Source organism: Schistocerca gregaria, chromosome 5 (genome assembly GCF_023897955.1).
Source record: "Schistocerca gregaria isolate iqSchGreg1 chromosome 5, iqSchGreg1.2, whole genome shotgun sequence".
Taxonomy (NCBI): domain Eukaryota; kingdom Metazoa; phylum Arthropoda; class Insecta; order Orthoptera; family Acrididae; genus Schistocerca; species Schistocerca gregaria.
In genome coordinates, this window is record NC_064924.1 from 154,319,224 (window position 1) to 154,346,190 (window position 26,967).

Sequence of the window (26,967 nt, forward strand, 5' to 3'; positions counted from 1 at the left end):
ACAGTTAGTTATGCTCTAGTATCAATACTTACAGTGTACTGGGCTTTATCATGCTGGAACCAAAGGTCTCTACCCACAATGAGCGGTAACTCTCCAGCAGGTCCTGGAAGTGTGGTCTGTAGGAACTATACGTAAGTTAATGTAGTTAACTAAGGTGGCAGTATAGAAGATCGTTGAAAATGATAATCCACAGTTCCCGGCCACGTGCTTAAGGAGACCTTTCGTTTCTGCGTTGTAACAGCAGTCGCAGAGGGCTGTCGCAGTTCCAGATGTAGTCATTCCTGTTGTTGAAATACCTGTCACGTGTAAAGGAGGCCTCATTTAAAAACAAAGCATGTATATGGAAGACCACGAACCAATGCACAAACTGCATACAACGTCGATAACCAGCTGGTCCTAAAACTTACAAAGTTTGAAGAATGTATGCATGTAGGTTGTACTTCTGCAATGCTCTCCAAACAGATACATGACCTGTTCCCACAGCAGGGGCTGTAGCGAGTGCTAAAAGTACCGATCACTTCACGCTCAAAATGTGGCGTTCTCGCGTCACGGCTACCACAATGGCTGAGGAGATAAATTCCCTGTTTCTCGTAAGTGTCCTTGAATTACGGCAAATGTACAGAGGTGTTGGTATGTTCTGTTAGGGGACCGGGTTCCATTTCCCCTGTTCCTACTGTAACACATAGTGGTGTCAGTGTGCCCATCAAATCCACATCCGCACTGAAGAAGATCATTGGGCAGTAAACCTTACCTGTATGAAGATATCTTTATACAGATAAGGCTTACCGGCCAGTGATCTTCTTCAGTACGGATGCTCTCGCATTGCTGAAACTCTTACGGGAATCGGTAGATCGACTGCCGTGAGTAGTGAGTATAGTCGTCAGTGGCACTACAAATGTAGTGGGTGGGCTGTAATTTGGAAATTTGGGCGTCACCGGGAGCATGCCAGAGAGATTCTTGCAGTCGCGCTATCCTCTGTGTCCTCGCTGGCGCCGTCACGGTAGTTCAGCGTGTTTGGTCAGCGGGCTGCTTGCCCTCTGTAATAAAAAAAACTGAGTAAAACAATCAACGATGAACTTGGACGGATGTCTTGTGACGTCGGCATAGATTAAACGCAACGAACTATACCGAACAAAATGAAAAAGAAAAAAAAGTGGCTCAGTCGGATAGAGCGTCTGCCATACAAGCAGGAGATCCCGGTTTCGAGTCCCAGTCGTGGGACATATTTTAAGCTGTCTCTATTGACATTTATCAACGCCTGTAAGCAGCTAATGTTCTGGATTTCATTGGAATTTCATTCTTCGAGATCTGAAAGATCATACATTTTCATGCGTAGTAATGAAGTTAGTGGCATGGTGGGGAGGGCAAGGGGGTGATGACACTCGATATGGAACGAAGACAGGGAAGGGGCGCTGAGTTGAAAATGGTTGAGAACCTGAGAACCATAGAACCACTTAACTGTCGAAGGCAGTTGATGGCATATGAGGAATTTTGAGCAGATATAGGTTTAATTCGGATAATAGAAAACACTGATGCAGACTGGCGGCCACAGATTGTGGCCTGCGCCTACAAGGAACCCCTCAGACAATACCTTGGAGACGCACGGTGCCCTCGACGCGGCCGAGCGCGTTCACGGAGCTGCAGGTGTAGCTGCCGAAGTCCGCGGCGTGCACGTCGCGCACCGTCAGGTTCATCAGCACCGCGTACTCGTTCAGCTGCGTCTCGCGGATCACGTACTTGCCGCCCGTGTTCGCCATCAGCTTCTCACCTGCGGACACGCAGGAGTAAAGATGTCAGTGTCGAATGTGGCGCTCCTTCAGCGAAGCTGACAAGGAAGGGCGATATCTGTAGGGGGCGAAGCAGGCTTGGAAACATGACCTAAGTTCGTATGTTTATGCATGTTTGGGGAATTCAAACGCAAGGTTGAGCTCATGCTAAAATAGAATTTTTTGTTTGGGCCATCAGTCTTCCGATTGGTTTGATGCAGCCCACCAAGAATTCCTCTCCTATGCCAACCTCTTCATCTCGCAGGCGAACTTGCAACCTACGTCGTCAATTATTTGCTGGATGTATTCCAATCCCTGTCTTCCTCTACAGTTTTTGCCCTCTGCAGTTCCCTCAGGGAACTCATTCCCTCGTCTCCTACAGATGTCCTATCATCTTGATCCTTCTCCTTATCAGTGTCCACATATTCCTTTCCTCTACGATTCCGCGGAGAACCTCCTCATTCATTACCTCATCAGTCCAGCTGATTTTCAACATTCATTGATAACATCACATCTGAATTGCGTCGATTCTCTTCTGTTTCGGTTTTCCCTCAGTCTGAGGACTTTCTTCCTCAAAGTAACGCCTATTTTTGATGTTTGTCCAGGAATACCCTTTTTGTCATTGCTAGTCTGCTTTTGGTGTCCTCCTTGCTCCGTCGGTCATTGGTTATTTTACTGTCTAGGTAGCTCAATTCCTTAACTTCATCTATTTCGAGACCTGTGCTACTTCTCATTTCTTTCATCTTTCTTCGATTTACTCTCAGTCCATATTTTGTACTCATTAGATTGTTCACTCTGTTCAACAGATCATGTCATTCTTCCTCACTTTCACTCGGGATACCAATGTCATGAGTGAATCGTATCATTGATATCCTTTCACTTTGACTTTTAATTCAAGGCCTGAACCTATACATTATTTCCATCATCGCTTGTTACACCCTTCTTAATCCGGGCATTTCGTTCTTGGTCGTCCACCCTTATTATTCCCTCTTGGTTCGTGTACATATTGTATAATACCTCCCTCCCTATAGCTTATCCCTATTTTTCTCAGAATTTCGAGCATCGTGTACCATATTACATTGTCGAACACTTTTTCCTGGTCGATAAATTCTACGAACGTGTCTTGATTTTTCTTTGGTCTTGCTTCCATTATCAACCGCAAGGTCAGAATTGCCTCTCTCGTGCCTTTACCTTTTCTAAACCCAAACTGATCGTCATCTATCACATCCTCAATTTTCTTTTCTATTCTCCTGTATATTATTCTTGTCATCAACTTGGATACAAGAGCTGTTCAGCTGATTGCGCGATAGTTCTCACACTTATCAGCTCTTGCAGTTTTCGGAATTGTGTGAAAGATTTTTTTACGGAAGTCCGATTATTTGTTGCCAGACTCATACATTCTACACAACAACGCGAATAGTCGTTTTGTTGCCACTTCTCCCAACGTTTTGATGGAATGTTATCGATCCCTTCTGTTTTATTTGATCTTAAATTCTCCAATTAAATTATGTTTCTAATACTAGATACCCTATCTATTCTAAGTCGACTCCTGTTTCCTCTTCTATGATTGGACTGTGCGGCTGGTCCCGGCGGAGGTTCGAGTCCTCCCTCGGGCATGGGTGTGTGTGTGTTTGTCCTTAGGATATTTTAGGTTAAGTAGTGTGTAAGCTTAAGAACTGATGACCTTAGCAGTTAAGTCCCATAAGATTTCACACACATTTGAACATTTCAGTTCAGTGACAAGTTTGCTCTTATCAGAATCGACAGCAAACTATGACCGACAACCACAGTAGAGGTATACAACCCGACGTCGCAGGCTGAAGGTCATCAGTCCCTAAGCTTTCACACTACTTAACCTAAATTATCCTAAGGACAAACACATACACCCATGCCCGAGGGAGGACTCGAACCTCCGCCGGGACCAGCCGCACAGTCCATGACTACGACGCCTGAGACCGCTTGGCTAATCCCACGCGGCTGTCACTGAACTGTACACAGTTCTCTCTGCCCTACCTTCCTATTCATAACAAATCCTACTCCCGTTATACCATTTTCTGCTGCTGTTGATATTACCCTATACTCATCTGACCAGAAATCCTTGTCTTCTTTCTATTTCACTTCACTGACCCCTACTATCTGTAGACAGATCCCTTGCATTTCCCATTCCAGATTTTCTAGTTTGTCTACCACATTCAAACTTCTGACATTCCACGTCTCGATTTGTAGAAACGTTATCATTTCGTTGATTATTCAATCTTTTTCTCAATATCACCACCCAGTTGGCAGTCCTCTCCAGGAGATCCGAATGGTAAGTCACAGTTAAGACCCACGCAAAACTTATTTGATATGACATTAATGAGAGACCTCCACTGTAAGTCCGATTCACGATGGCTGGAAATCAATGCAGGTCGGGCCACGGACGTGGACGGCATTGCTGCTGGTTACAAATGACAGATGCGATTTGCGCCTAGAGGAGCTTTGCGGTCGAAGAAAGCGTGTATCCCGTAAATTATCTCTAGCAAAAAATGGGATACAAATTTAACAGATAACTTCCTCCATTACACATAATACAACGGACATGACGTTCACAGCAGAGAGCACAGAACACTACTGGAAGCTCATTCACTGTCGGAGAGTGCGTGGTGTCAGGTGCGCATACTGACCTTGTGGTTGTGTTTTATACGACTTCATGTATTTATTCAGGTGTTACTTAACATTATAAATAACAAACGGAAACTACGAGTTATGTTTTTGTTATTCCTCAGTACAAAAACAACATCACGAGTACGGTTAACTGAAACATTTCGCTGCCCCCGTGTCGCCGTCTTCACCCTGGCCAAAAACAGTACAGCACAATCTTGAGAACCTGAACACACGCAGCTGTTAAAACTTATGCTACCTACACTCGTCGATATACTGCCAAGGCTGTAAAAGCATACGCCCAAATGCTCACGTACAACTAAGCCTGCTGCTTTTACATTGACTTGAAAAGCGTCATGGGATAGCTATATGCAAATATATAGATGTATCGCGTACAATAGGTATAGAAGGGCAAGGCATTGGTGGAGCTGTCATTTATCCTCAGGTTATTAGTGAAAAAAGGTATACGACGTGATATACGTGGAATTGCAGTTGGACATTCCATTTCGGAAAACGTTAGGGAATTAAATGTTCCGAGATCCACGGTGTCAAGAGTTTGCCAAGAATGCCAGATTTCAGGCATTACCTCTCAACACAGACATGGCAGTGGCCGACGGCTTAACCGGCTGCTGTGACCGAGCAGTTCTAGGTGCTTCAGTTTGGAGCCGTGCGACCGCTACGGTCGCAGGTTCGAATCCTGCCTCGGACATGGATGTGTCTGATGTCCTTAGATTATTTACGTTTGAGTAGTTCTAAGTTCTAGGGGACTGATGAACTCAGATGTTAATCCCCATAGTGTTCAGAGCCATGGAACCAATTTCAGCCGACGGCATTCGCGTAACAACTGAGAGCAGCGGCGTTTGCGTAGAGATATCAGTGCTGACAGACAATCAACACTACTTGAAACGACTTCAGAGATCAATATGGGACGTATCACAAACGTATTCGTTAGGACAGTGCGGCGAAATCTGGTATTAATGGGCTATGGTAGCAGACGACTGTCGCTAGCGCCTTTGCTAACAGCAGGACATCGCTTACCGCTCCTCTTCTGGGCCCCTGACCATATCGGTTCGACCCCAGGCAACTGGAAAACCGTAGCCTGGTCAGATGAGTCCCCATTTCAGTTGGTAATGTCTGACGGCAGATCTCGAGTGTGGCCCAGTGGAACGGAAAAGAAATTGACTAGTAGTGATGAAGGGTACGCTCCGTCAAGCACCGTGCGGTGGCTTGCTGTGCATGTATGTAGACCTAATGTGGGTGAAGAAATCTAGTGTAGCGGAAGAAGTACTTTATTTGATGGACGAAAAATGTAGGTAAAACGATATTCAGGAAAAGAGAAAAATACAGCATTATAAGTCACTTAGAATGAAATAAACAGGAAGTGCAGCGAAGTTAAGGCTGAATGATTGCAGGCAAAATGCGAAAACTCGAAAAAGAAATTATTATCGGAAGGACTGATTCAGCGTCTAGGGAAGTCAAAACAGTCATTGGTGGAATTAAAAGAAAAGGTGCCAACTTTAACAGCAGAAGAGGAATTCCATTGTCAAAATCAGAGAAGTGAGCAAATGGTGGAAAGGGTATACTGAAGTCCTCTACCAGTGGGAGAAACTGATGACGAGATAGAATGAGAAATGGAATTCGATGTGTAAGACTTGGGGCATCCGGTACTACAGGTCTAATAGACTTGACAGAAAGTGAGGCGGAAAGCAATGATATGAGTGCGGAATTTCGAAAATGGTAGCTGGAGGGCAAATAAACAGCTTTTCAATGGCGTTAGTACAATATACCAGTACTGAGAAATAGTGTCAGGCCTTCTAAATAGTATCGTCGAGACAATCACGAAGATAGAAAGGCCATATAAGTACGAAAAATATCGCACAATAAGCTTAACAGCCCGTGTATCCTACTTTCTGACGAGAATAATGTGCATAAGAACGGAAGAGAAAACTGAGGATTTTTTGGGTGACGATAACTTCTACTTTAGAAAATGTAAAAGCTCCAGAGAGGAAGTTCTGACATTGTGCTTCATAATGGAAGCAGAATTTAAGAAAATATGGGGACAGGATTGTAGGAAAGCGATGACAATTTCAAATGGTGCAAGATGCTCGACATTTTCGGGAATGCAGGTGTACGATATGGAGAAAACGGGTGATAAACAACATGTACAGGGAAAGACATTTGACAGGGAATTTGACAGGATATTAGATAGGGAGTAAGGGTTTTGCTTCTCTTATTCAATATAAATGGCGATGACGGTAATAAACGAAATGTTAAGGAGTAGAATAAAAATTTAGAGTGAAATGAAATCAGTGATAATATTCACTGATGACATTGCTATCCTCGGTATCAGCGAGGAAGAATTACGGGATCTGCTGTATGGAATGAACACTCTACGACTGCTCAAACCCTTGTCCAGCAATCCAGATTTAGGTTTTCCGTGATTTCTCTAAATCGCTCCAGGCAAATTCCGGGATGATTCCTTTGAAACGGCACGGCCGATTTTCTTCCCCAACCTTGACACATAGGAGCTTGTGCTCCATCTCTAATGATGTTGATGTCGACGGCACGTTAAACCCAATTTTCCTTCTTCTCTGAACAGCCTAATGAGTACAGAACGTGGATTGAGACTAAATCGAAGAAAGACGAAATTATTGAGAAGTAACAGAAATGAGAAAAGCGAGGAACTTAACACAAGGGTTGGTGATCACGAAGTACGTGGAGTTAAGGAACCTCGGTAGAAAGAAACACATCAAGAATGAAGCAACTAGGACAAAAACACACCCTAACACCTGCCGAGGTGAACTTTCCCAATCGCCGGCCTACAAGAACCTGGCCTGTGTAAAAGTCGCTTATGTCAGTGAATTTCATTACTTTGCGACACGTTTAGTTACAGAATCATTCCCAATTCGTCTCTGCTACTATAGAGATGGTGCGAGCCAAACTCCTTTACTGGGCTTCGACCAAGTAGGAACCTTATACTTTACGATATCTTATGTGATAGGGCACATGCAAATTACCACTTAGTCGAAATAGTACACTAAACTTAAGGATTTACATTTCTCACAGTTTCGAATTCGATCTCTGAACCCCACAGTGAAATTAACTAATGACTAACCCTATTCTCAAAAAATGCACAGTGTGTAAAGTAAAGGTGTCTTTTAAGTTACTGTAAAGATGATCTTACTGACAGAATAATAGTGTAAGACAGGTATGTCACATGGCAGCCTACAGATGAATGCAACGATGGGAAAAAATCGAAATACCAAGGAGAAATTGTGCGACATAAACGGCAGTTAGTGGGCATCTTTCTACATCTGAAAGGTGACGTCTATTCAAATTTCGCGACAGTCGTATAACAGTGGCGCTAGAAGCTCCACTGCGAGGATGGAAAGCAGGTTTGCTTTCTACATGTTCTGTAGCTTTCATGAGCGTTTGTTACCTTTGAGATTGGGCGTGGTGAGTTGATGTTAGTCACGAATGTATGTAAGGCGGCAAAGACGTTATTATCAGCACCTCATTGAGTTTAGAGGAGGTCTTACCTGTATAATGGGGCTGCGAGAAGCTGGATGTTCCATCTGCGATAACGCAGAAAGACTTGGCAGGAATGTAGCACTGCACATGATTGCACGATGGTGGTCACGAGAATGTAAGTAGCAAGGAGACCGGACTCAGGATGGCCACGTGGCACTATCGAAAGTGGAGACTACCGTGGTCGGCGTAGGATAGATGTCTGTTTTGATTCCTGATGAAAGCCTGCTGCCTCGTTGCCCGTGACGACCGTGTGTTGGTTATTAGGGTGTCAGCTGAGGGGCTGCAACCAACATGTCTGCGTGATAGACACACTGCCACAACTTGAGTTACGGCACCGGGTGCAGTAATACTCTCGTGGTTATCCTTCACTCCATGACTGCTGATTTACCCGTCCGTCTGGCTATTCATGAGTGGCATTCCTGGGGCTGTTTTCCAATTGGACAATGTTCACCCACATACCGATGTTGTAACTCAACTTTCTCTACAGATTGTCGACAAGTTGCCTTGGCTTGCTCGATCATCATATCTGCATCCAGTCGAGCACATATGGGACACAATCGTACGACTGCTCCAGCGTCATCCACATAGCATGTTAACGGTTCCTGTTTACCGAAAAAGGGCAACAGGCATGGAACCCTATTCCGCAAACTTACATCTGGCACCTGTGCACCACAGTGCAAGCACATGCTTGTGTTCAACATTCTGGTGGTTATACCTGTTATTAATGGAACAGCATTTCCCATTTGCACTGGCGTATCTCGCGCTTACATTAATCTGTGATCTTGAAATGTTAATCACTTAAATACGTTAACTAGACAAATATTTTCCCGAAATTTCATTACTTACATTAATTATTTCTTGGTGTTGCGATTTTTTTTCCTTTGGTACAATTTTTTCCGTGGTACAATTTAATTTAAAACATGTTATTCGGAAGTATGCTAAGGACGTCAGTCGGATTACAGTTTGATAGTTAGTTATTCGGAAATAATGGTAAATTACATTACTTTCAGCGCGAAACCCATAGAAATACGAGAGTCACTATTTGGTGTTTCGCACATTGCGTGTGCGTGATTCCTAAGACAACGCTCCAACAGCAGCAGGACGAGTTCCGATCTGTAATATTGTGCGCAGAGGCTCCCCCTGTAGAAACGACAGCGGGGACAGATCTTGACAGATTCCTCGGGGTGCTGGTCGAGGACACTAAAATGCAATCAGCTGCGCCCCATGTGTGTGGAGGATTCCTATAGATACCAATACAATAATGTCTGTCAGGGGAACGTGTATAGGTTCTCGTCGTGACGGACATTTCTCATTACGTTTGAAACAGCTGGACTTATTCCCAGTGAAAGGCAATAAGGACCTCTCTACGTTCCTAATTGAATAGGATCAATTTTGTTTACAGCAAACCGAGATTTATATAAGTTGTACATTAATTTGCATTAGTCCACGACAAGCGACATGTCTCTTCCGATATTATGCTACTTACTGAAATAGTCTATGTACGGCAATATCCGCATTTGTTCTTATTTCGTTCGTCGCCACTCTTCTTTTCGGTGGACAATATTATCTTCAAAGTCGCATTAACCAAGCTGATGGCTTCTTGTTAGTTAAGCGTTTAAGCTGTGTTTTGTATGTTTCTGGCTCTAATTATTTTTGTGTTGCGTTTTTATGGAACAAAAGGATAACTAATTTGTTTATCCCCGTACAGGGGTGAAAAGAAGCGTAAAGTGAAACTCGGGCTGATGAGTGCATCAGGCCAACACTTACTAATTCCTTTTCAATGTCAATAAACTTTACTAACAGCCAACTTCAGGCCCCATACGATTCTTCCAAATCAACGAACTTATCGTATAGAGCCATAAAACTGGATATTGTGAATTCCAATCGTTCTGCATTAACTCACGCCTTCGTATGAAGCAGCTGTACAACGATTGGAATTCACGATATCCAGTTTTATGGCGCTATACGGTATGTTTGTTGATTTGAAAAAGGCGTATGCAGCCTGAAGACGACAAAAAGAATTGCCGAAACTGGTTGCTTTCAGAATAAAATAAAATAACTTAAACTGTATGGCTGTTGGTAAAGCATATTGACATTGCAAAGTATGTACTAGCCGATGTCCCCTGGCAGTAATGGACCAACAGGGTCTTATTAATTCCTTCCGTGGATTTGTACCGACTCAACTTTCCCTCTTCCCCCTAATGGTTGAAATATCCTGATGTTAAACATCTACTCAAGATAGCAGATTAGGAACTAATATGAAACTTTCATCTTATTGCGCTTTCGTAGACAATCATGCGTCCGCACCTCGTGTTCGTGCGGTAGCGTTTTCGCTTTCCACGCCCGGGTTCCCGGGTTCGATTCCCGACGGGATCAGGGATTTTCCCTGCCTCGTGATGACTGGGTGTTGTGTGCTGTCCTTAGGTTAGTTAAGTTTAAGTAGTTCTAAGTTCTAGGTGACTGATGACCATACATGTTAAGTCCCATAGTGCTCAGAGCCATTTGAACCACTTTTTTAGACAATCATGAATACTTTAGAGAAGCTTTTTCTTGACCATCTGCCTACAAAAAATATGTTGTCAAAGTCACAGTTTGGATTTTGTAAAAGCTTCCGATGGTGAGAAGTCAGACAGTCAATGATTGGTTCAGTCGGACAATAGGATTCAGTCGGTTTAATGTAAACACAGACAACACCATTATGGAGCCACCACCAGCTAACACAGTGCCTTGTTGACAACCTGGGTACATGGCTTCGTGGGACTGCACCGCATTCGAACCCTACCATCAGCTCATACTAACTGAAATTAGGTGTCATCTGCTCCAATCATCTAGAGTCCAAACAGTGTAGCCATGAGCGTAGGAGAATTGCAGCAAATGATGTTATGCTGTTATGAAAGGTCAGTGGCGTCGGTCGTCTGCTGACATAGCCTTTTAACGCCAGATTTCATCACATTGTCCGAAAGGACATGTTCGTCATACGTCTCAACAACTCTACACAAACGCCGCTGCTCTCGGTCGTTAAGTGAATGCCGTCCGCCATTGCGTTGTCCGTGTGAGAAGTAATTTCTGAAATTTTGTATTCTTCACACAGTCTTGAAAGTATTGACCTCGGAATATTGAATTCCCTAACGATTTCCGGAATGGAAATTCCCATGCATCTAACTCCATCTACCATTCAGCGTTCAAAGTCTGTTGATTCCCATTTTGCGGCTATAATCCTGTCGGACACCTTTTCACACGAATCACTTGAGTATAAATGACAGCTCCGCCAATGAATGCCCTTTCATACCTTGTGTACGCAATATACCACCATCTGTACAGGGTGCCCCTAAAAGAATGACCCGATTTTAACTTGTAATAATATGTAATAATATCCTAGTGTCATATGTAAATGTCACTAGGTAACTGAAACAGTGCTAAATGTAGTCGGCATGGTCTAGAGTTTCAGAAAACATCCGCTAGATGTCGCTAGGGGCGCTGACCTGGAGAGTATAGCCAGTCTCGCGTAATAGGACGTCAGCGCAACAGAAGGTGTATTGTGTTATTGAATTTAGTCGGACTCAGTCAGTGATCGCAATTCAGCGGGCGTTTCATATTCGATTTCGTGCTAAACCACCACACCAATGAACATTCGACGGTGGTAAAACAGTTTGAAGAAACAGGGTGCCTCTGCAAAGGCAAAAGTCCTGGCCAGCCACTTGTTTCTGAATAAACGGTGGAACTTACGTTAGCACGCGTGACAATGTGGCGTGTGTTACGACGTCGTTTAGCCCTCAAGCCATGATAAATACAACTGGTACCAGCTCTTTAAGATACTGACAACGTGAAGCGAGTGGACTTCAGCAGTGCTAGTCTAGAGGACATGGAAGATTACACTTTCATGTCACAGTTGATATTCAGCGATAAGGCAACTTTCCATATTAGCAGTAAGGTTCACTGTCATAATATGCGTATACTGGGGGCTCGAAAATCCTCATGAAACAATTAAACACGATTCACCAAAAGTGAGCCGGCCGCGGTGGTCTCGCGGTTCTAGGCGCGCAGTCCGGAGCCGTGCGACTGCTACGGTCGCAGGTTCGAATCCTGCCTCTGGCATGGATGTGTGTGATGTCCTTAGATTAGTTCGGTTTAAGTAGTTCTAAGTTCTAGGGGACTGATGACCACAGCAGTTGAGTCCCATAGTGCTCAGAGCCATTTGAACCAAAAGTGAATGTTTTTTGTGCTGTTTACCTCCCAGGTCCCCTGACTTAACACAACATGATATCTCCCTTTGGGAATGTGTTTACGTTCCTCCCTTATCTCGTGACAATGATCAACTAAAAACCAGAATATCAGTTGCTGTAGCTTCAGTGACAGAAGACACCTTACGTTCAGTTTAGGAAGAATTCGGCTATTCCTCGATGTCGTCCGTGCAGCCAATGGAGGACATGTTGAACATTTATGATGGATTTTTGTAAACTTCTGTCTCTTCTGAGTAATTTAGTATGCTATTTGTAGTGTTAAGCCCTTCTTCCTAATAAATAATTCTATTTTAAATCGGGTCATACTTTTTGGGACACTGTATATGTGAAAATCGATAGCCCATGAGACATGCCACCTCAGTGTAAGTCGTAATCCACCTAGAGACTAATTCTTGTGCATATTAATCACCGTTCATCAGTAACGATGTCAAAAGGTATGTGTCGTTGTTTATACAGATGACAAAAGTTGTGTGATATGTAGGTAATCAAGTATATTCTTACAGAGACTTGGACATTAACAAGTGGTTTCTGGCCAATTCTTTCGCACAGAACGTCGAAGACGCGTACCATATGCAGTTCAATACTTGTCGGTCGCTCCCACTCATAATATGCAATGGAGAGCTGCATCAAACCAGTCTCAGGACTGGAGACCACAACAACAACAACAGGAGAGACTGACAATGTTCAGTTCTTAGGTTACAACTTGATATTTTACTAAAGCCTCAACAATGTATTAACGATCAGGCATTAAAAGTATAGCTAAAGGGGCTATAAAGTGAAATATGGAAGAATAAGCATGCGCTCTGTAAATGGAGGCAGAGAGAGAGAGAGAGAGAGAGAGAGAGAGAGAGAGAGAGTGAGAGACCTGCACATCACCTGTTTCGCGGTGCCAGGAGTTGAGCGCCCTGGGAGAGGCCTCCACGTAGCACTGGAGCACCACGTCGCTGCCCTGTGGCGCCAGCACCAGCTGGTTGGTCACTTTGATCAGTGGGTGAACTGAAAACACACACAAAAACCGCGTCACAGGTGTGGTTCCAAGATATTTTCCTTTAGAGTCAAACTTTACTAACATACACTCAGCAGAACTTGGACTTGAGTTTCCTTGTGTTTTAAGGATTATACTTGTACGAGGTGCGACAATAAAGTAATGAGACTGATTTTCTTTGCAAGGTGTGACAACCCTGCAGGCTTATGTAGGCACAAACTTTGACCTAGGTGTATAAGCTGCTTCTAGTCCAAACGGTACATCGATGCAACTCCTCAGCCGTGAGTTATGCTGTAATAAGTTAACATGTGTTTGTGTCTCTCGTCACGAAAATGTGGCAACCGATCTGTTACGAGGTGCGTCAAATTCTAAGGCCTCCGATTTTTTTTCTTCTCCGGACTGGAAAGAGACAGAAACATGCGCATTGTTTTAAAATGAGGCCGCGTTCATTGTCAATACGTCCCAGAGATGGCAGCACTGTACGGCAGATGGAATTTTACCGCCAGCGGCGAGAATGATAACAGTTTTAAATACTTAAAATGGTGACATTTCCTTACTTGAACAGCGTGCAATCATTCGTTTTCTGAATTTTCGTGGTGTGAAACCAACTGAAATTCATCGACAGTTGAAGGAGACATGTGGTGATGGAGTTATGGACGTGTCGAAAGTGCGTTCGTGGGTGCGACAGTTTAATGAAGGCAGAACATCGTGTGAAAACAATCCGAAACAACCTCGGGCTCGCACAAGCCGGTCTGACGACATGATGGAGAAAGTGAAGAGAATTGTTTTGGGGGATCGCCGAGTGACTGTTGAACAGATCGCCTCCAGAGTTGGCATTTCTGTGGGTTCTGTGCACACATTCCTGCATGACGTCCTGAAAATGCGAAAAGTGTCATCCAGCTGGGTGCCACGAATGCTGACGGACGACCACATGGCTGCCTGTGTGGCATGTTGTCAAGCAATGTTGACGCGCAACGACAGCATGAATGGGACTTTCTTTTCGTCGGTTGTGACATTGGATGAAACGTGGATGCCATTTTTCAATCCAGAAATAAAGCGCCAGTCAGCTCAATGGAAGCACACAGATTCACCGCCACCAAAACAATTTCGGGTAACCGCCAGTGCTGAAAAAATTATGGCGTCCATGTTCTGGGACATCGAGGGTGTAATCCTTACCCATTGCGTTCCAAAGGACACTACGGTAACAGGTACATCCTACGAAAATGTTTGAAGAACAAATTGCTTTTTGCACTGCAACAAAAACGTCCGGGTATGGCTGCGCGTGTGCTGTTTCACCAAGACAACGCACCCGCACATCGAGCTAACGTTACGCAACAGTTTCTCCGTGATAACAACTTTGAAGTGATTCCTCATGCTCCCTAATCACCTGACCTGGCTCCTAGTGACTTTTGGCTTTTTCCAACAATGAAAGACACTCTCCGTGGCCGCACATTCACCAGCCATGCTACTATTCCCTCAGCGATTTGCCAGTGGTCAAAACAGACTCCTAAAGAAGCCTTCGCCGCTGCCATGGAATCATGGCGTCAGCGTTGTGAAAAATGTGTACGTCTGCAGGGCGATTACGTCAAGAAGTAACGCCAGTTTAATCGATTTCGGGTGAGTAGTTAATTAGAAAAAAAATCGGAGGCCTTAGAACTTGAAGGCACCTCGTAGAGCAAACGGAAATCAATCCAGAACTGTTGAGCCATATTATCACTGTAATGAAAGTTTTTTTTCAGTACGATCCAGAGACAAAACGCCAAAGTTCGCAATAGTGTTCAGAGGGATGACCCAGGCCAAAAAAAGCTCACATGCCAAAATCAAAAGTGAAATGCATGCTTACATGCTTCCTTCATTCTAAGGGAATTGTTCATAAACAGTGGGTGCCTCCTGGACAAACAGCTAACCAATATTACTACAAAGAAATTTTAGGAATACTTCGTAAAAGAGTTCTTCGTGTTCGTGCCAACATTGCTGATAATTGGATTCTGCAACAAGATAATGTGCTATCCCATACTGCTCTGTCAGTACAGCAATTTTTAATCTCAAAACAAATTTCAGTACTATCAGAGCCACCTTATTCACCGGATATTGCTCCATGCAACTTCTTTCTATTTCCAAGAGTCAAATGGCGGACAGGGAACACCATTTTCAAACAACACAAGATGTCCAAAAATCTTTGACGAGGGTCTTGGAGGATATTACAGAAGATGAGTTCCAGAAATGGCAGAAGCGCTGGAAAAAGTCTATGCAGTCAGAAGGGAACTATTTTGAAGGAGACAATACTAAACTTGATTAAAACGGTAAGCAACATTTTTTTCACATCAGTCTCATTACTTTATTGTCGCACCTCGCATACCGTAGATAAATAGAAAAAAATACACTCCTGGAAATGGAAAAAAGAACACATTGACACCGGTGTGTCAGACCCACCATACTTGCTCCGGACACTGCGAGAGGGCTGTACAAGCAATGATCACACGCACGGCACAGCGGACACACCAGGAACCACGGTGTTGGCCGTCGAATGGCGCTAGCTGCGCAGCATTTGTGCACCGCCGCCGTCAGTGTCAGCCAGTTTGCCGTGGCATACGGAGCTCCATCGCAGTCTTTAACACTGGTAGCATGCCGCGACAGCGTGGACGTGAACCGTATGTGCAGTTGACGGACTTTGAGCGAGGGCGTATAGTGGGCAAGCGGGAGGCCGGGTGGTCGTACCGCCGAATTGCTCAACAACACGTGGGGCGTGAGGTCTCCACAGTACATCGATGTTGTCGCCAGTGGTCGGCGGAACGTGCACGTGCCCGTCGATCTGGGACCGGACCGCAGCGACGCACGGATGCACGCCAAGACCGTAGCATCCTACGCAGTGCCGTAGGGGACCGCACCGCCACTTCCCAGCAAATTAGGGACACTGTTGCTCCTGGGGTATCGGCGAGGACCATTCGCAACCGTCTCCATGAAGCTGGGCTACGGTCCCGCACACCGTTATGCCGTCTTCCGCTCAAGCCCCAACATCGTGCAGCCAGCCTCCAGTGGTGTCGCGACAGGCGTGAATGGAGGGACGAATGGAGACGTGTCGTCTTCAGCGATGAGAGTCGCTTCTGCCTTGGTGCCAATGATGGTCGTATGCGTATTTGGCGCCGTGCAGGTGAGCGCCACAATCAGGACTGCATACGACCTAGGCACACAGGGCCAACACCCGGCATCATGGTGTGGGGAGCGATCTCCTACACTGGCCGTACACCTCTGGTGATCGTCGAGGGGACACTGAATAGTGCACGGTACATCCAAACCGTCATCGAACCCATCGTTCTAGCGTTCCTAGACCGGCAAGGGAACTTGCTGTTCCAACAGGACAATGCGCGTCCGCATGTATCCCGTGCCGCCCAATGTGCTCTAGAAGGTGTAAGTCAACTACCCTGGCCAGCAAGATCTCCGGATCTGTCCCCCATTGAGCATGTTTGGGACTGGATGAAGCGTCGTCTCACGCGGTCTGCACGTCCAGCACGAACGCTTGTCCAACTGAGGCGCCAGGAGGAAATGGCATGGCAAGCCGTTCCACAGGACTACATCCAGCATCTCTACGATCGTCTCCATGGGAGAATAGCAGCCTCCATTGCTGCGAAAGGTGGATATACACTGCACTAGTGCCGACATTGTGCATTCTCTGTTGCCTGTGTCTATGTGCCTGTGGTTCTGTCAGTGTGATCATGTGATGTATCTGACCCCAGGAATGTGTCAATAAAGTTTCCCCTTCCTGGGACAATGAATTCACGGTGTTCTTATTTCAATTTCCAGGAGTGTATGTGGCCAGCAGTTGGGAGAAAGCGGAGGCACCACCCGTCTACAAGAAGTGTAGCAGAAGTGATGCATAACGATCTTGAAAACCATTTGTAGTAGTCTGTTAGAACATATTCTGAACTGAAACGTAGTAAGGTATTTCGAACAGAAAGTCCTCCTCCATGCCAATTAGCACTGATCCGATAACATCGTTCATGTGAAACTCAAATTGGCCTCTTCTCACATATAATCATGAGCGCTACGGATCAAAACAGTCAGATAGTTGCTGCTTTCCTTTATTTCGCAAAAGCATTTGATTCAGTATACTAGTGATCCCGACCCATTGACATTGTAGTCACAGGATACAATGTTTTTTTTAAATATAAATTCTTCCAAGTATTTGCTGGTTCGTGTTGACACATAGCCGCGCGAGATTACCCGAGCGGTCTAGGGCGCTGCAGTCACGGACTGTGCGGCTGGTCCCGGCGGAGGTTCGTGTCATCCCTCAAACTTGGGTGTGTGAGATTGTCTTTAAGGTAATTTAGGTTACGTAATGTGTAAGCTTAGGGACTGATGACCTTAGCAGTTATGTCCCATAAGATTTCACAGACATTTCAACATTTTGTTGACACTTAAAAGAGGAGCCTGGGCGTGTTAAGTAGGATTTTGCTACGATCCGTAATTCAACAAAGCAAATGGGAGAGCTTCCGATTCCTCGATAATATGTTTTCGTCATAACATTCGGTATCCAGAGCGCGGATAATGAAGATAGCCTTCATAGAATGTCCGCAAGAAACAAACGCGTAATTCCAAAAGCAAGCACCCCCTTAGACTATATCAGGTGAAATCTTATTTCGGTCTAGCAGTAAGCGATGATGCTTCCATTACTAGAACGAACGATATTCAGCAAGTCTTTCGTACGTGCAGTGGTCGGAACGGATCTTGAACTGTAGAACCATGACCTCTAGGTGTAACGTAACAGAACAGGACCACAAGAACAACGCGAGATCCGTGACAACGTTACGAAAACTAAATGCTGTTTTTTCTTGTTCACCTTACGAAGGATATGCTAGATCCTTCGTCATTTCATGCATTTTATCTACCCTTTTGTTGGGGTTGTATGTCATTAAAAGAAGTAATTACCAACATTAATTTACTACAGCGAATCACAGCATTGACTACAATCGGACGATATGGCCTTATATCTGCATGAACACTTATTTCAGCAGTCAATCCTCTCAAAAAGGAATCAGTGGGAAAATGAAGAGAATGACGGAGCCTGACCATTACTGCACGAAAATTACGTTAGTGACTACAAAGAGATGGGGGACTCTTACCATGCAGCCACCAATGAAGATAGATAAACCGGGAAATAATTCGCTATAGGGAAGGAAAAATATCAAAGAAGGATCCCTTCCGCAGATAAGGTAGATCACTACAGCATTCATCATACGATCTGTAGCTTACTACACTGCAAATGATGGGTACCTCAGCCGCGAATAATTACTGTTTTATTACGGAATACTAAAGCCAGCCTCTCACCACGTGGTCCTAGGGTCGGGAACAAAGCAACAAGCTCATGTCGCACGGAAATTCACGGTCCTTAAAATAATCATTTCACTTGCGAAATACTGAATCGAATATAAAACTCGCTGAAGGTGAAAAAAATGTATGAAAGGCGGATGAATATAATTAACGTGGCTCTCAAGTGATCCACCTCATTGTCTTAAGGTTAGAAACAAAGCAACAATATCATGTCTGGCGAAAATTAACGTTCCTAACAATATTCACTTCGCTCGTGAAATAGGGAGTCGATATTCATGCAAAGCGGATGAATTTACGTAACGGGGTTATCAAGTGCCACTATGTGCATGAAACCTAATGGACAAAATCGCGGGTTCTGAGTCCAACACAGCACCACATTTAATGAATTTCGCATATCAAACGAAAGAAAAATAGTTAGAAGAAAAAGAAAGTGCTGATGCTTTCAAGTTTTCTGAATTCCTGACCTTAAACACATATCGCAACTTAGTCTAAATCTGTGTCCACTAGGAACACATGTTTACCCGACAGCTGGAACACAACTCCTTTGTCGAAGTCAGCTTCTCTACCTTCCTCAAATTGGAGACGCGGAAAGGGCAGTGCAGTCGCACATAATTGACGCGTGAACTACTACCGACTACGACTACCGCACTTACGTTGGCCATCGTTTTGCGAACATCAATGGACTCCATCACATTCACTGCAGCCCATAAACCGCCATTGGCCGCCATGGATTGGGCAGACCTTTCCACCCTGTTCAGTCTGAGTGGAAAAATCTTCTTTGCCGGTGACTTCAATTCAAAGTATGTTGCCTGGCACTCCATAACTTCGACTGCCAACGGTCGTAGCCTTCTCCGAGCAACGAAACGTCTTGAAGCCTTTGTGGTGACTTTACAACACGACCATCTTGCCCACTGGTCGTGGGTGGCCAGACATCTTTGACAGCGCAACCGTTAAGGACATCCCCCAACAGATCAGGCTTCCACACTTAATGCTCTCTCCTCTGACCACGTTCGTGTTGTCTATAACATCGATCTGGATCTACTGCAGCTGCCACAGCGCTGAATTTTGTTCTCGGGAGTCCACTGGGACGGCTTTCGAGACGCCATGACGGAAATTCTGCCCCTCCACTGCCATTGGAAAAGGGCATCGACGAAGATCTCCTCCACTTCACCAACGTCACGGCAGTCCGAGAATCTGCTCCACCACCACCGTGCGTAATTTGTTAAAACTCACGCTCGCTACCACCAGACATCCTAGAACAAATCAGTGAGAAAAAATGGGTGTACCAGGGATAGCAGTGGAAGCGACTTCTCGGCACCAAGATGCTGCTGAATCGTCTCCGTCGGGATATAAAGATGGGTATTGGGACACACCAAAATCGGGAATCGGCGAAGAACGTCTCCACACTACTCCTGACGATGATGTTTCCTGGTGGACTTCGAATTACTTCCTCCACCGGACCGTTTGCGCTCCTAATGCAAAGGTTGACGACCTCGCTGATACTTATGAAGAAAATTTTATACAATAGAAGATCCAATGGACGTTGCCCACGACGCAGTGGTTGCAGACAGACATCCACCTTAGCTTGAGATAAGATGAAGCTGACTCTATCGATGCCACATCAGCTGATGAGGTTTCACTAACCGGCAGTCGATGACGATTTGTCCAACGCTATCCTGTGGCAGATGCCCAACTTCGCAGGTATCTTTAATGAGATCTTCCTCACCGTTTACTCTACACATTTATTGTGTAAGCAGGCCGAGATAATGGCCATCCTGAAGATAGGAAAGAATCTTCGTCTAGCAGAGAGTTACCGTGCCAATAGCGCTCTCCAAGGTTTTCGAGCGACTTCACCTCAAGCGATTACAGAGCCATGTGCCTCAGATCTTCTACCCGAACAGCAGGTCACATTCTGTCAAGGCCATTACACAGAATGTAAACTTCTGCGACTGGTTGAAGAGGTCTTCAATGCGGCGTAACACCACAGGTACTTCTTTGGGGTGTCCCTAAATGTCTCGCGAGCGTTTAACAGTTTCTGGCTCATCGTTCAGCTGTTCAGATTACTCGAGCTACAGTTTCCTATGTCCCATGTTCGCCTCATACGCTCATACATAGTCGGACCTTCCACGTAAGGGCGCAGTCTGGTCTGCCTACATTTCGTTACATCCGAGAAGGTGTGCCAGAGGGCTCGGGTTTAGGTCAGCTCCTGTACATGCGTTGAAACGGCGTCACGCCTAAGATTGACCTTTTCCAGTTAACTCACTACGCTGAGGATACGGCGTTGCGCAGGAGGAGCATGAACGCCGAAACCCTCTTGACATCCTTGGTGTATTGGCCGTCAAGTGGCGCCTCAGGTTCAACGACGCGAAAACACAATCCCCGGTCGGTCACAAATCGTGCCATTTGAGAGGATCTACTGCCTGTCAACGTCGGTAGTAGTTCTGTTCTCTGAAGACCGACGGCGGGCTATCCCGACGTCACTGGATTGTCGATTTACTTAGCGACAGCACGTCCCGTAAATGAAATCCAAGCTCCTAAATCGTTTACGCAAGCTCCGTCACTGTTGGACCGGACATCCACGCTTCCTCCACGTCTCGGTGTCACATTCTAACAGGCGCTACTCTCCCCTGTGATTGAGTACACCGCTTGCGTCTGGGGCCAGGTAACCAATGAACACAAGAAGTAGTTCCCGTCTTTGCAGAATCGCGCTCTCTGCCTGGCTCTGCCCCTACAAACAGACTTTCCATCCGTAGCACTCCACGCCTGCAAGATGGTTTTCGAAAGATTGCCCGCATTTTTTTTTTATTCAGAGACACGACAGTTCAGAAACTTGAGAAGAACGCTAGGCTGAAAGAAGACTTAGCACTGCGTCACAATAAGTTAACCGCATCTTCTCGTTGCCTAAGCGGCCTCTATAGATGAAACAAAACAGCTGGAATAATACACTACTGGCCATTAAAATTGCTACACCACGAAGATATGTGGTATGCAAATGATTAACTTTTCAGAGCATTCACACAACGTTGGCACCGGTAGCGACACCTACAACGAGCTGGCATGAGGAAAGTTTCCTACCGGTTTCTCAAACACAAACAGCAGTTAACCGGCGTTGCCTGCTGAAACGTTGTTGTGATGCCTCGTGTAAGGAGGAGAAATGCGTGCCATCACGTTTGATAGAGGGCGAATTGTAGCCTATCGCGATTGCAGTTTATCATATCGCGACATTGTTGCTCGCGTTGGTCGATATCCAATGACTGTTAGCAGAATATGGAGTCGGTGCGTTCAGCAGGGTAATACGGAACGTCGTGCTGGATCCGAATGGCCTCGTATCACTAGCGATCGAGATGACAGGCATCTTATCCGGCTGGCTGTAACGGATCGTGCAGCCACGTCTCGATCCCTGAGTCAACAGATGAGGACGTTTGCAAGACGACAACCATCTGCACCAGCAGTTCGACGACGTTTGCAGCAGCATGGACTATCAGCTCGGAGACAATGGCTGCGGTTGCCCTTGACGCTGCATCACAGACAGGAGCGCCTGCGATGGTGTACTCAACGACGGAGCTTGGTGCACGAATGGCAAAACGTCATTTTTTCGAATGAATCCTGGTTCTGTTTACAGCATTATGACGGTCCCATCCGTGATTGGCGTCATCGCGTTGAAAGTACAAAGGAAGCGCGTTTTCGTCGTCGCCATACTGGCGTATCAGCCGACATGATGGTATGGGGTGCCATTACTTACACGTCTCGGTCACCTCTTGTTCACATTGGCGGCACTTTCAGCAGTGGACGTTACATTTCAGATGTGTTACGACCCGCGCTTCTACCCTTCATTCGATCCCCGAAGAACCCTACACTTCAGAAGGATAATCCACGACCGCATGTTACAGGTCCTGTACCGGCGTTTCTAGATACGGAAAATGTTCGACTGCTGCCTTGGCCAGCACATTCTCTAGTTCTCTCACCAACTGAAAACGTCTGGTCAATGGTGGCCCAGCAACTGGCTCGTCACAATACCCCAGTAACTACTCTTGATGAACTGTGTTACCGTGTTGAAGCCGCATGGGCAGCTGTACCTGTACACGCCATCCAAGCTCTTTCAATGCCCATGTGTATCAAGGCCGTTATTACGGCCAGAGGTGGTTGTTCTCGGTACAGATTTTTCAGGATCTATGCATCCAAATTGCGCGAAAATGTAATTACATGTCAGTTCTAGTATAATATATTTATCCAATGAATACGCATTTATCATCTGCATTCCTTCTTGGTATAGCAATTTTAATGGCCAGTAGTCTATAATATTTCCCGTGCGCCACAACTCGCCCGTTACCTCACAAGGTTTAATAGTCAGCCCTGTATTTCAGACAATGTTCGCGGTGGAAGATACCCGGTTGTAACACCAACCGTTACGAGTAATAAAGTCAGCAGCGGGCAGCACTGGAGACAGTGAATACACAGCTAGGAACAGTATTTGCAAACACAGACATAATGTCTGATGGGATAACAGCAATCAGTGATTTTATAATGTTACTTATAATCCGTCTTGATTGCAAATTTTTTATTCATATGACCGGTTTCGGTTCATTCAGAACCATCTTCAGGTCTTATATTTCAGTTACAGGAGTAAGCCGTCCAAATCCAGCAACTTTCACATGCTGCGTCACATCAGGTGTTCCCCAGGGAAGCGTCCTGGGACCTCTACTGTTCCTGATCTATATAAATGACCTGGGTGACAATCTGAGCAGTTCTCTTAGACTGTTCGCAGATGATGCTGTAATTTACCGTCTAGTAGGGTCATCCGAAGACCAGTATCAGCTGCAAAGCGATTTAGAAAAGATTGTTGTATGGTGTGTCAGGTGGCAGTTGACGCTAAATAACGATAAGTGTGAGATGATCCACATGAGTTCCAAAAGAAATCCGTTGGAATTCGATTACTCGATAAATAGTACAATTCTCAAGGCTGTCAATTCAACTAAGTACCTGGGTGTTAAAATTACGAACAACTTCAGTTGGAAGGACCACATAGATAATATTGTCGGGAAGGCGACCCAAAGGTTGCGTTTCATTGGCAGGACACTTAGAAGATGCAACAAGTCCACTAAAGAGACAGCTTACACTACACTCGTTCGTCCTCTGTTAGAATATTGCTGCGCAGTGTGGGATCCTTACCAGGTGGGATTGACGGAGGACATCGAAAGGGTGCAAAAAAGGGCAGCTCGTTTTGTATTATCGCGTTGTAGGGGAGAGAGTGAGGCAGATATGATACACGAGTTGGGATGGAAGTCATTACAGCATAGACGTTTTTCGTCGCGGCGAGACCTTTTTACGAAATTTCAGTCACCAACTTTCTCTTCCGAATGCGAAAATATTTTGTTGAGCCCAACATACATAGGTAGGAATGATCATCAAAATAAAATAAGAGAAATCAGAGCTCGAACAGAAAGGTTTAGGTGTTCGTTTTTCCCGCGTGCTGTTTGGGAGTGGAATAGTAGAGAGATAGTATGATTGTGGTTCGATGAACCCTCTGCCAAGCACTTAAATGTGAATTGCAGAGTAGTCATGTAGATGTAGATGTAGATTTGAAAGTTGCTGGATTTGGTCGGGTTACTCCTGTAACTGAATCATCAGATCTGAAGATGGTTCTGAATGAACCGAAACCGGTCATATTAGCAATCAAGGCTGCTTGTAAGTAACATTACTAGGGACAGTACAGTAGGTGTGAGCACTCACAGTGGACGCTGACGGGGAAGCGCTTGCTGACGGCCGGCGGGACGCCGTTGGAGGCGACGCACAGGTAGACGCCCATGTCGGCGCGCGTCACGCCGCTCAGCAGCAGCGTGTCGCCCTCCACCTGGTGCTGCGCTGCGAACACAGCACACAGAAAAACACTACCATCACTGCCAGGTCTGCAGCTAGAACTGTGTCACAACACACAGACAAGTACACTGAAATATAGAAGAAACTGGTACATCTTCCTAATATAGTGCACGCAGAAGTGCCGCCTCACTACATGGCGTGGACTCGACTGATGTCTGAGGTAGTGCAGGAGGTACTGACACCATGAATCCTGCAGGGATGTCCATAAATCCTGTAAGAGTGCGACTCTTCTGAACAGCAAGTTGCAACGTATCCCAGATGTCCTCAACAATGTTCATGTCTGGGGTTTTTGGTAGCTAGCGGAAGCGTTTAGGCTAAAAAGAGTGTTGCTGGAGCGACTCTGTAACAATTTTGGAACTTTAGGGTGTCGCATTGTCGTGCTGGTAATTGTCCAAGTCAGTCGGAATTCACAGTGGAAACTAATGAGTGCAGGTGATCAGACAGGAGGTTTACGTACGTGTCACCTGTCAGAGTCGTATCTAGACGTATCAGGAGTCCCATATCACTCCAACTCCACACGCTCCACACCATTACAGAGCCTCCACGAGCTTGAACAGTCCCAGGCTGACATGGAGAACCCATGGATTCATGAGGCTCTCTCCATACGTCCACCCGCTCGATTCAATTTGAAACGAGACTCGCCCGACATACAACATATTTCGAGCCATCAACAGTCCAATGATCGGTGTTGACGGGCCCAGGGAGGCATGCATTTATCAAGGGTACACGAGTGGACCTTCGCACGCTGACACTTGTTGATGGCCCAGCAATTGAAGTCTGCAGAAAGTTGCGGAACGGTTGCACTTCTGTCACGCCGAGCGATTCTCTTCAGTCGTCGTTGGTTCCGTCCTTGCAGGACGTTCTTGCGGCCGCAGCGATAAGGGAGGTTTGATGTTTTATCGGATTTCTGATATTCAAGGCACACTCGTGAAATGCTTGAGCCGTGTGCGGCTCGCGCTGATGCCGTTCATAGCTTGGCATCTGGTAATAGCGGTAGTGGGGTCTCGTTTTCTTAGTGTGTTCACTGGCGCCACTATGTTTTCTCGCCTTGTCTGTCCGTGAGTGGCAGCAGCAGCAGTTATCGATAGCGCGTACTGTGATACCATCTTTGGAGCGCTCTCTAGCATTTCCGGGTCGTTGTATGTCGAGAGATGCGAGTTGGGACAGAGTAGCAGTGAGGTCCGGGAAACCAGTACTCGCCCGATCGCTGGCGATACACATGTACTGTCCGACGGAAGGATGTGGTCGCCAGGTCCTGATGGGAGTCCAATTCGGTTTTACAGAGAGTACTCTACTGCACTGGCTCCTTACTTGGCTTGCATTTATCGCGAATCTCTTTCCCAACGTAAAGTCTCGAGCGACTGGAAAAAAAGCGCAGGTGACGCCTGTATATAAGAAGGGTAGAAGGACGGATCCTGAAAATTACAGACCAATATCTTTAACATCGGTTTGTTGCAGGATTCTCGAACATATTCTCAGTTTGGTTATAATGAAATTCCTTGAGGCAGAGAATTTGCTGTCCATGCATCAGCACGGCTTTAGAAAGCATCGCTACTGCGGAACGCAACTCGCCCTTTTTCACATGATATCTTGAGAACCATGGATGAAGGGTATCAGACGGATGCCATATTCCTTGACTTCCGGAATGCGTTTGACTCGGTGCCCCACTGCAGACTCCTAACTAAGGTCCGAACATATGGGATTGTTTCCCAAGTATGTGAGTGGCTCGAAGACTTCTTAAGTAAAAGAACCCAGTACGTTGTCCTCGATGGTGAGTGTTTATCGGAGGTGAGGGTATCATCTGGAGTGGCACAGGGAAGTGTGGTAGGACCGCTGTTGTTTTCAATCTACATAAGTTATCTTTAGTGTAGGGTGGATAGCAATGTGCGGCTGTTTGCTGATGATGCTGTGGTGTACGGGAAGGTATCGTCGTTGAATGACTGTAGGAGGATACAAGATTAATTGGACAGGATTTGTGATTGATGTAAAGAATGACAGCTAACTCTAAATATAGATAAATGTAAATTAATGCAGATGAATAGGAAAAAGAATCTTGTAATGTTTTAATACTCCATTAGCAGTGTAGCGCTTGACACAGTCACGTCGATTAAATATTTGAGCGCAACATTGCAGAGCGATATAAAGTGGGACAAGCATGTAATGGCAGTTGTGGGGAAGACGGATAGTCGTCTTCGGTTCATTGGTAGAATTTTGGGAAGATGTGGTTCATCTGTGAAAGAGACCGCTTATAAAACACTAATGCGACCTATTCTTGAGTACTGCTCGAGCGCTTGGGATCCCTATCAGGTCGGATTGAGAGAGGATATAAAAGCAAGTCAGAGGCGGGCTGCTAGATTTTGTTACTGGTAGGTCTGGTCATCACGCGAGTGTTACGGAAATGCTTCAGGAACTCGGGCGGGAGTCTCTAGAGGAAAGGAGGCGTTCTTTTCGTGAATCGCTACTCAGGAAATTTAGAGAACCAGCATTTGAGGCTGACTGCAGTACTGTTTTACTGTCGCCGACTTATATTTCGCGGATAAACCACAAAGAAAAGATAAGAGAGATTAGGGCTCGTACAGAGGCATATAGACAGTCATTT

At 45.6% G+C, this 26,967-nt stretch overlaps 1 protein-coding gene across 1 annotated transcript in view; it reads right to left on the minus strand.

Annotated features, from left to right (window-relative positions):
• The window catches only part of LOC126272947 (lachesin-like), a 384,023-nt gene that overhangs the window by 12,174 nt on the left and 344,882 nt on the right, over positions 1-26,967 (minus strand). Inside the window, exons 6-8 of the mRNA XM_049976245.1 lie at positions 24,222-24,353; positions 13,055-13,174; positions 1,592-1,768 (exon numbers count right to left, since the gene is read on the minus strand). Coding sequence (XP_049832202.1) covers positions 1,592-1,768; positions 13,055-13,174; positions 24,222-24,353 — 429 coding nt within the window. The remainder of the gene's footprint in view (positions 1-1,591; positions 1,769-13,054; positions 13,175-24,221; positions 24,354-26,967) is intronic.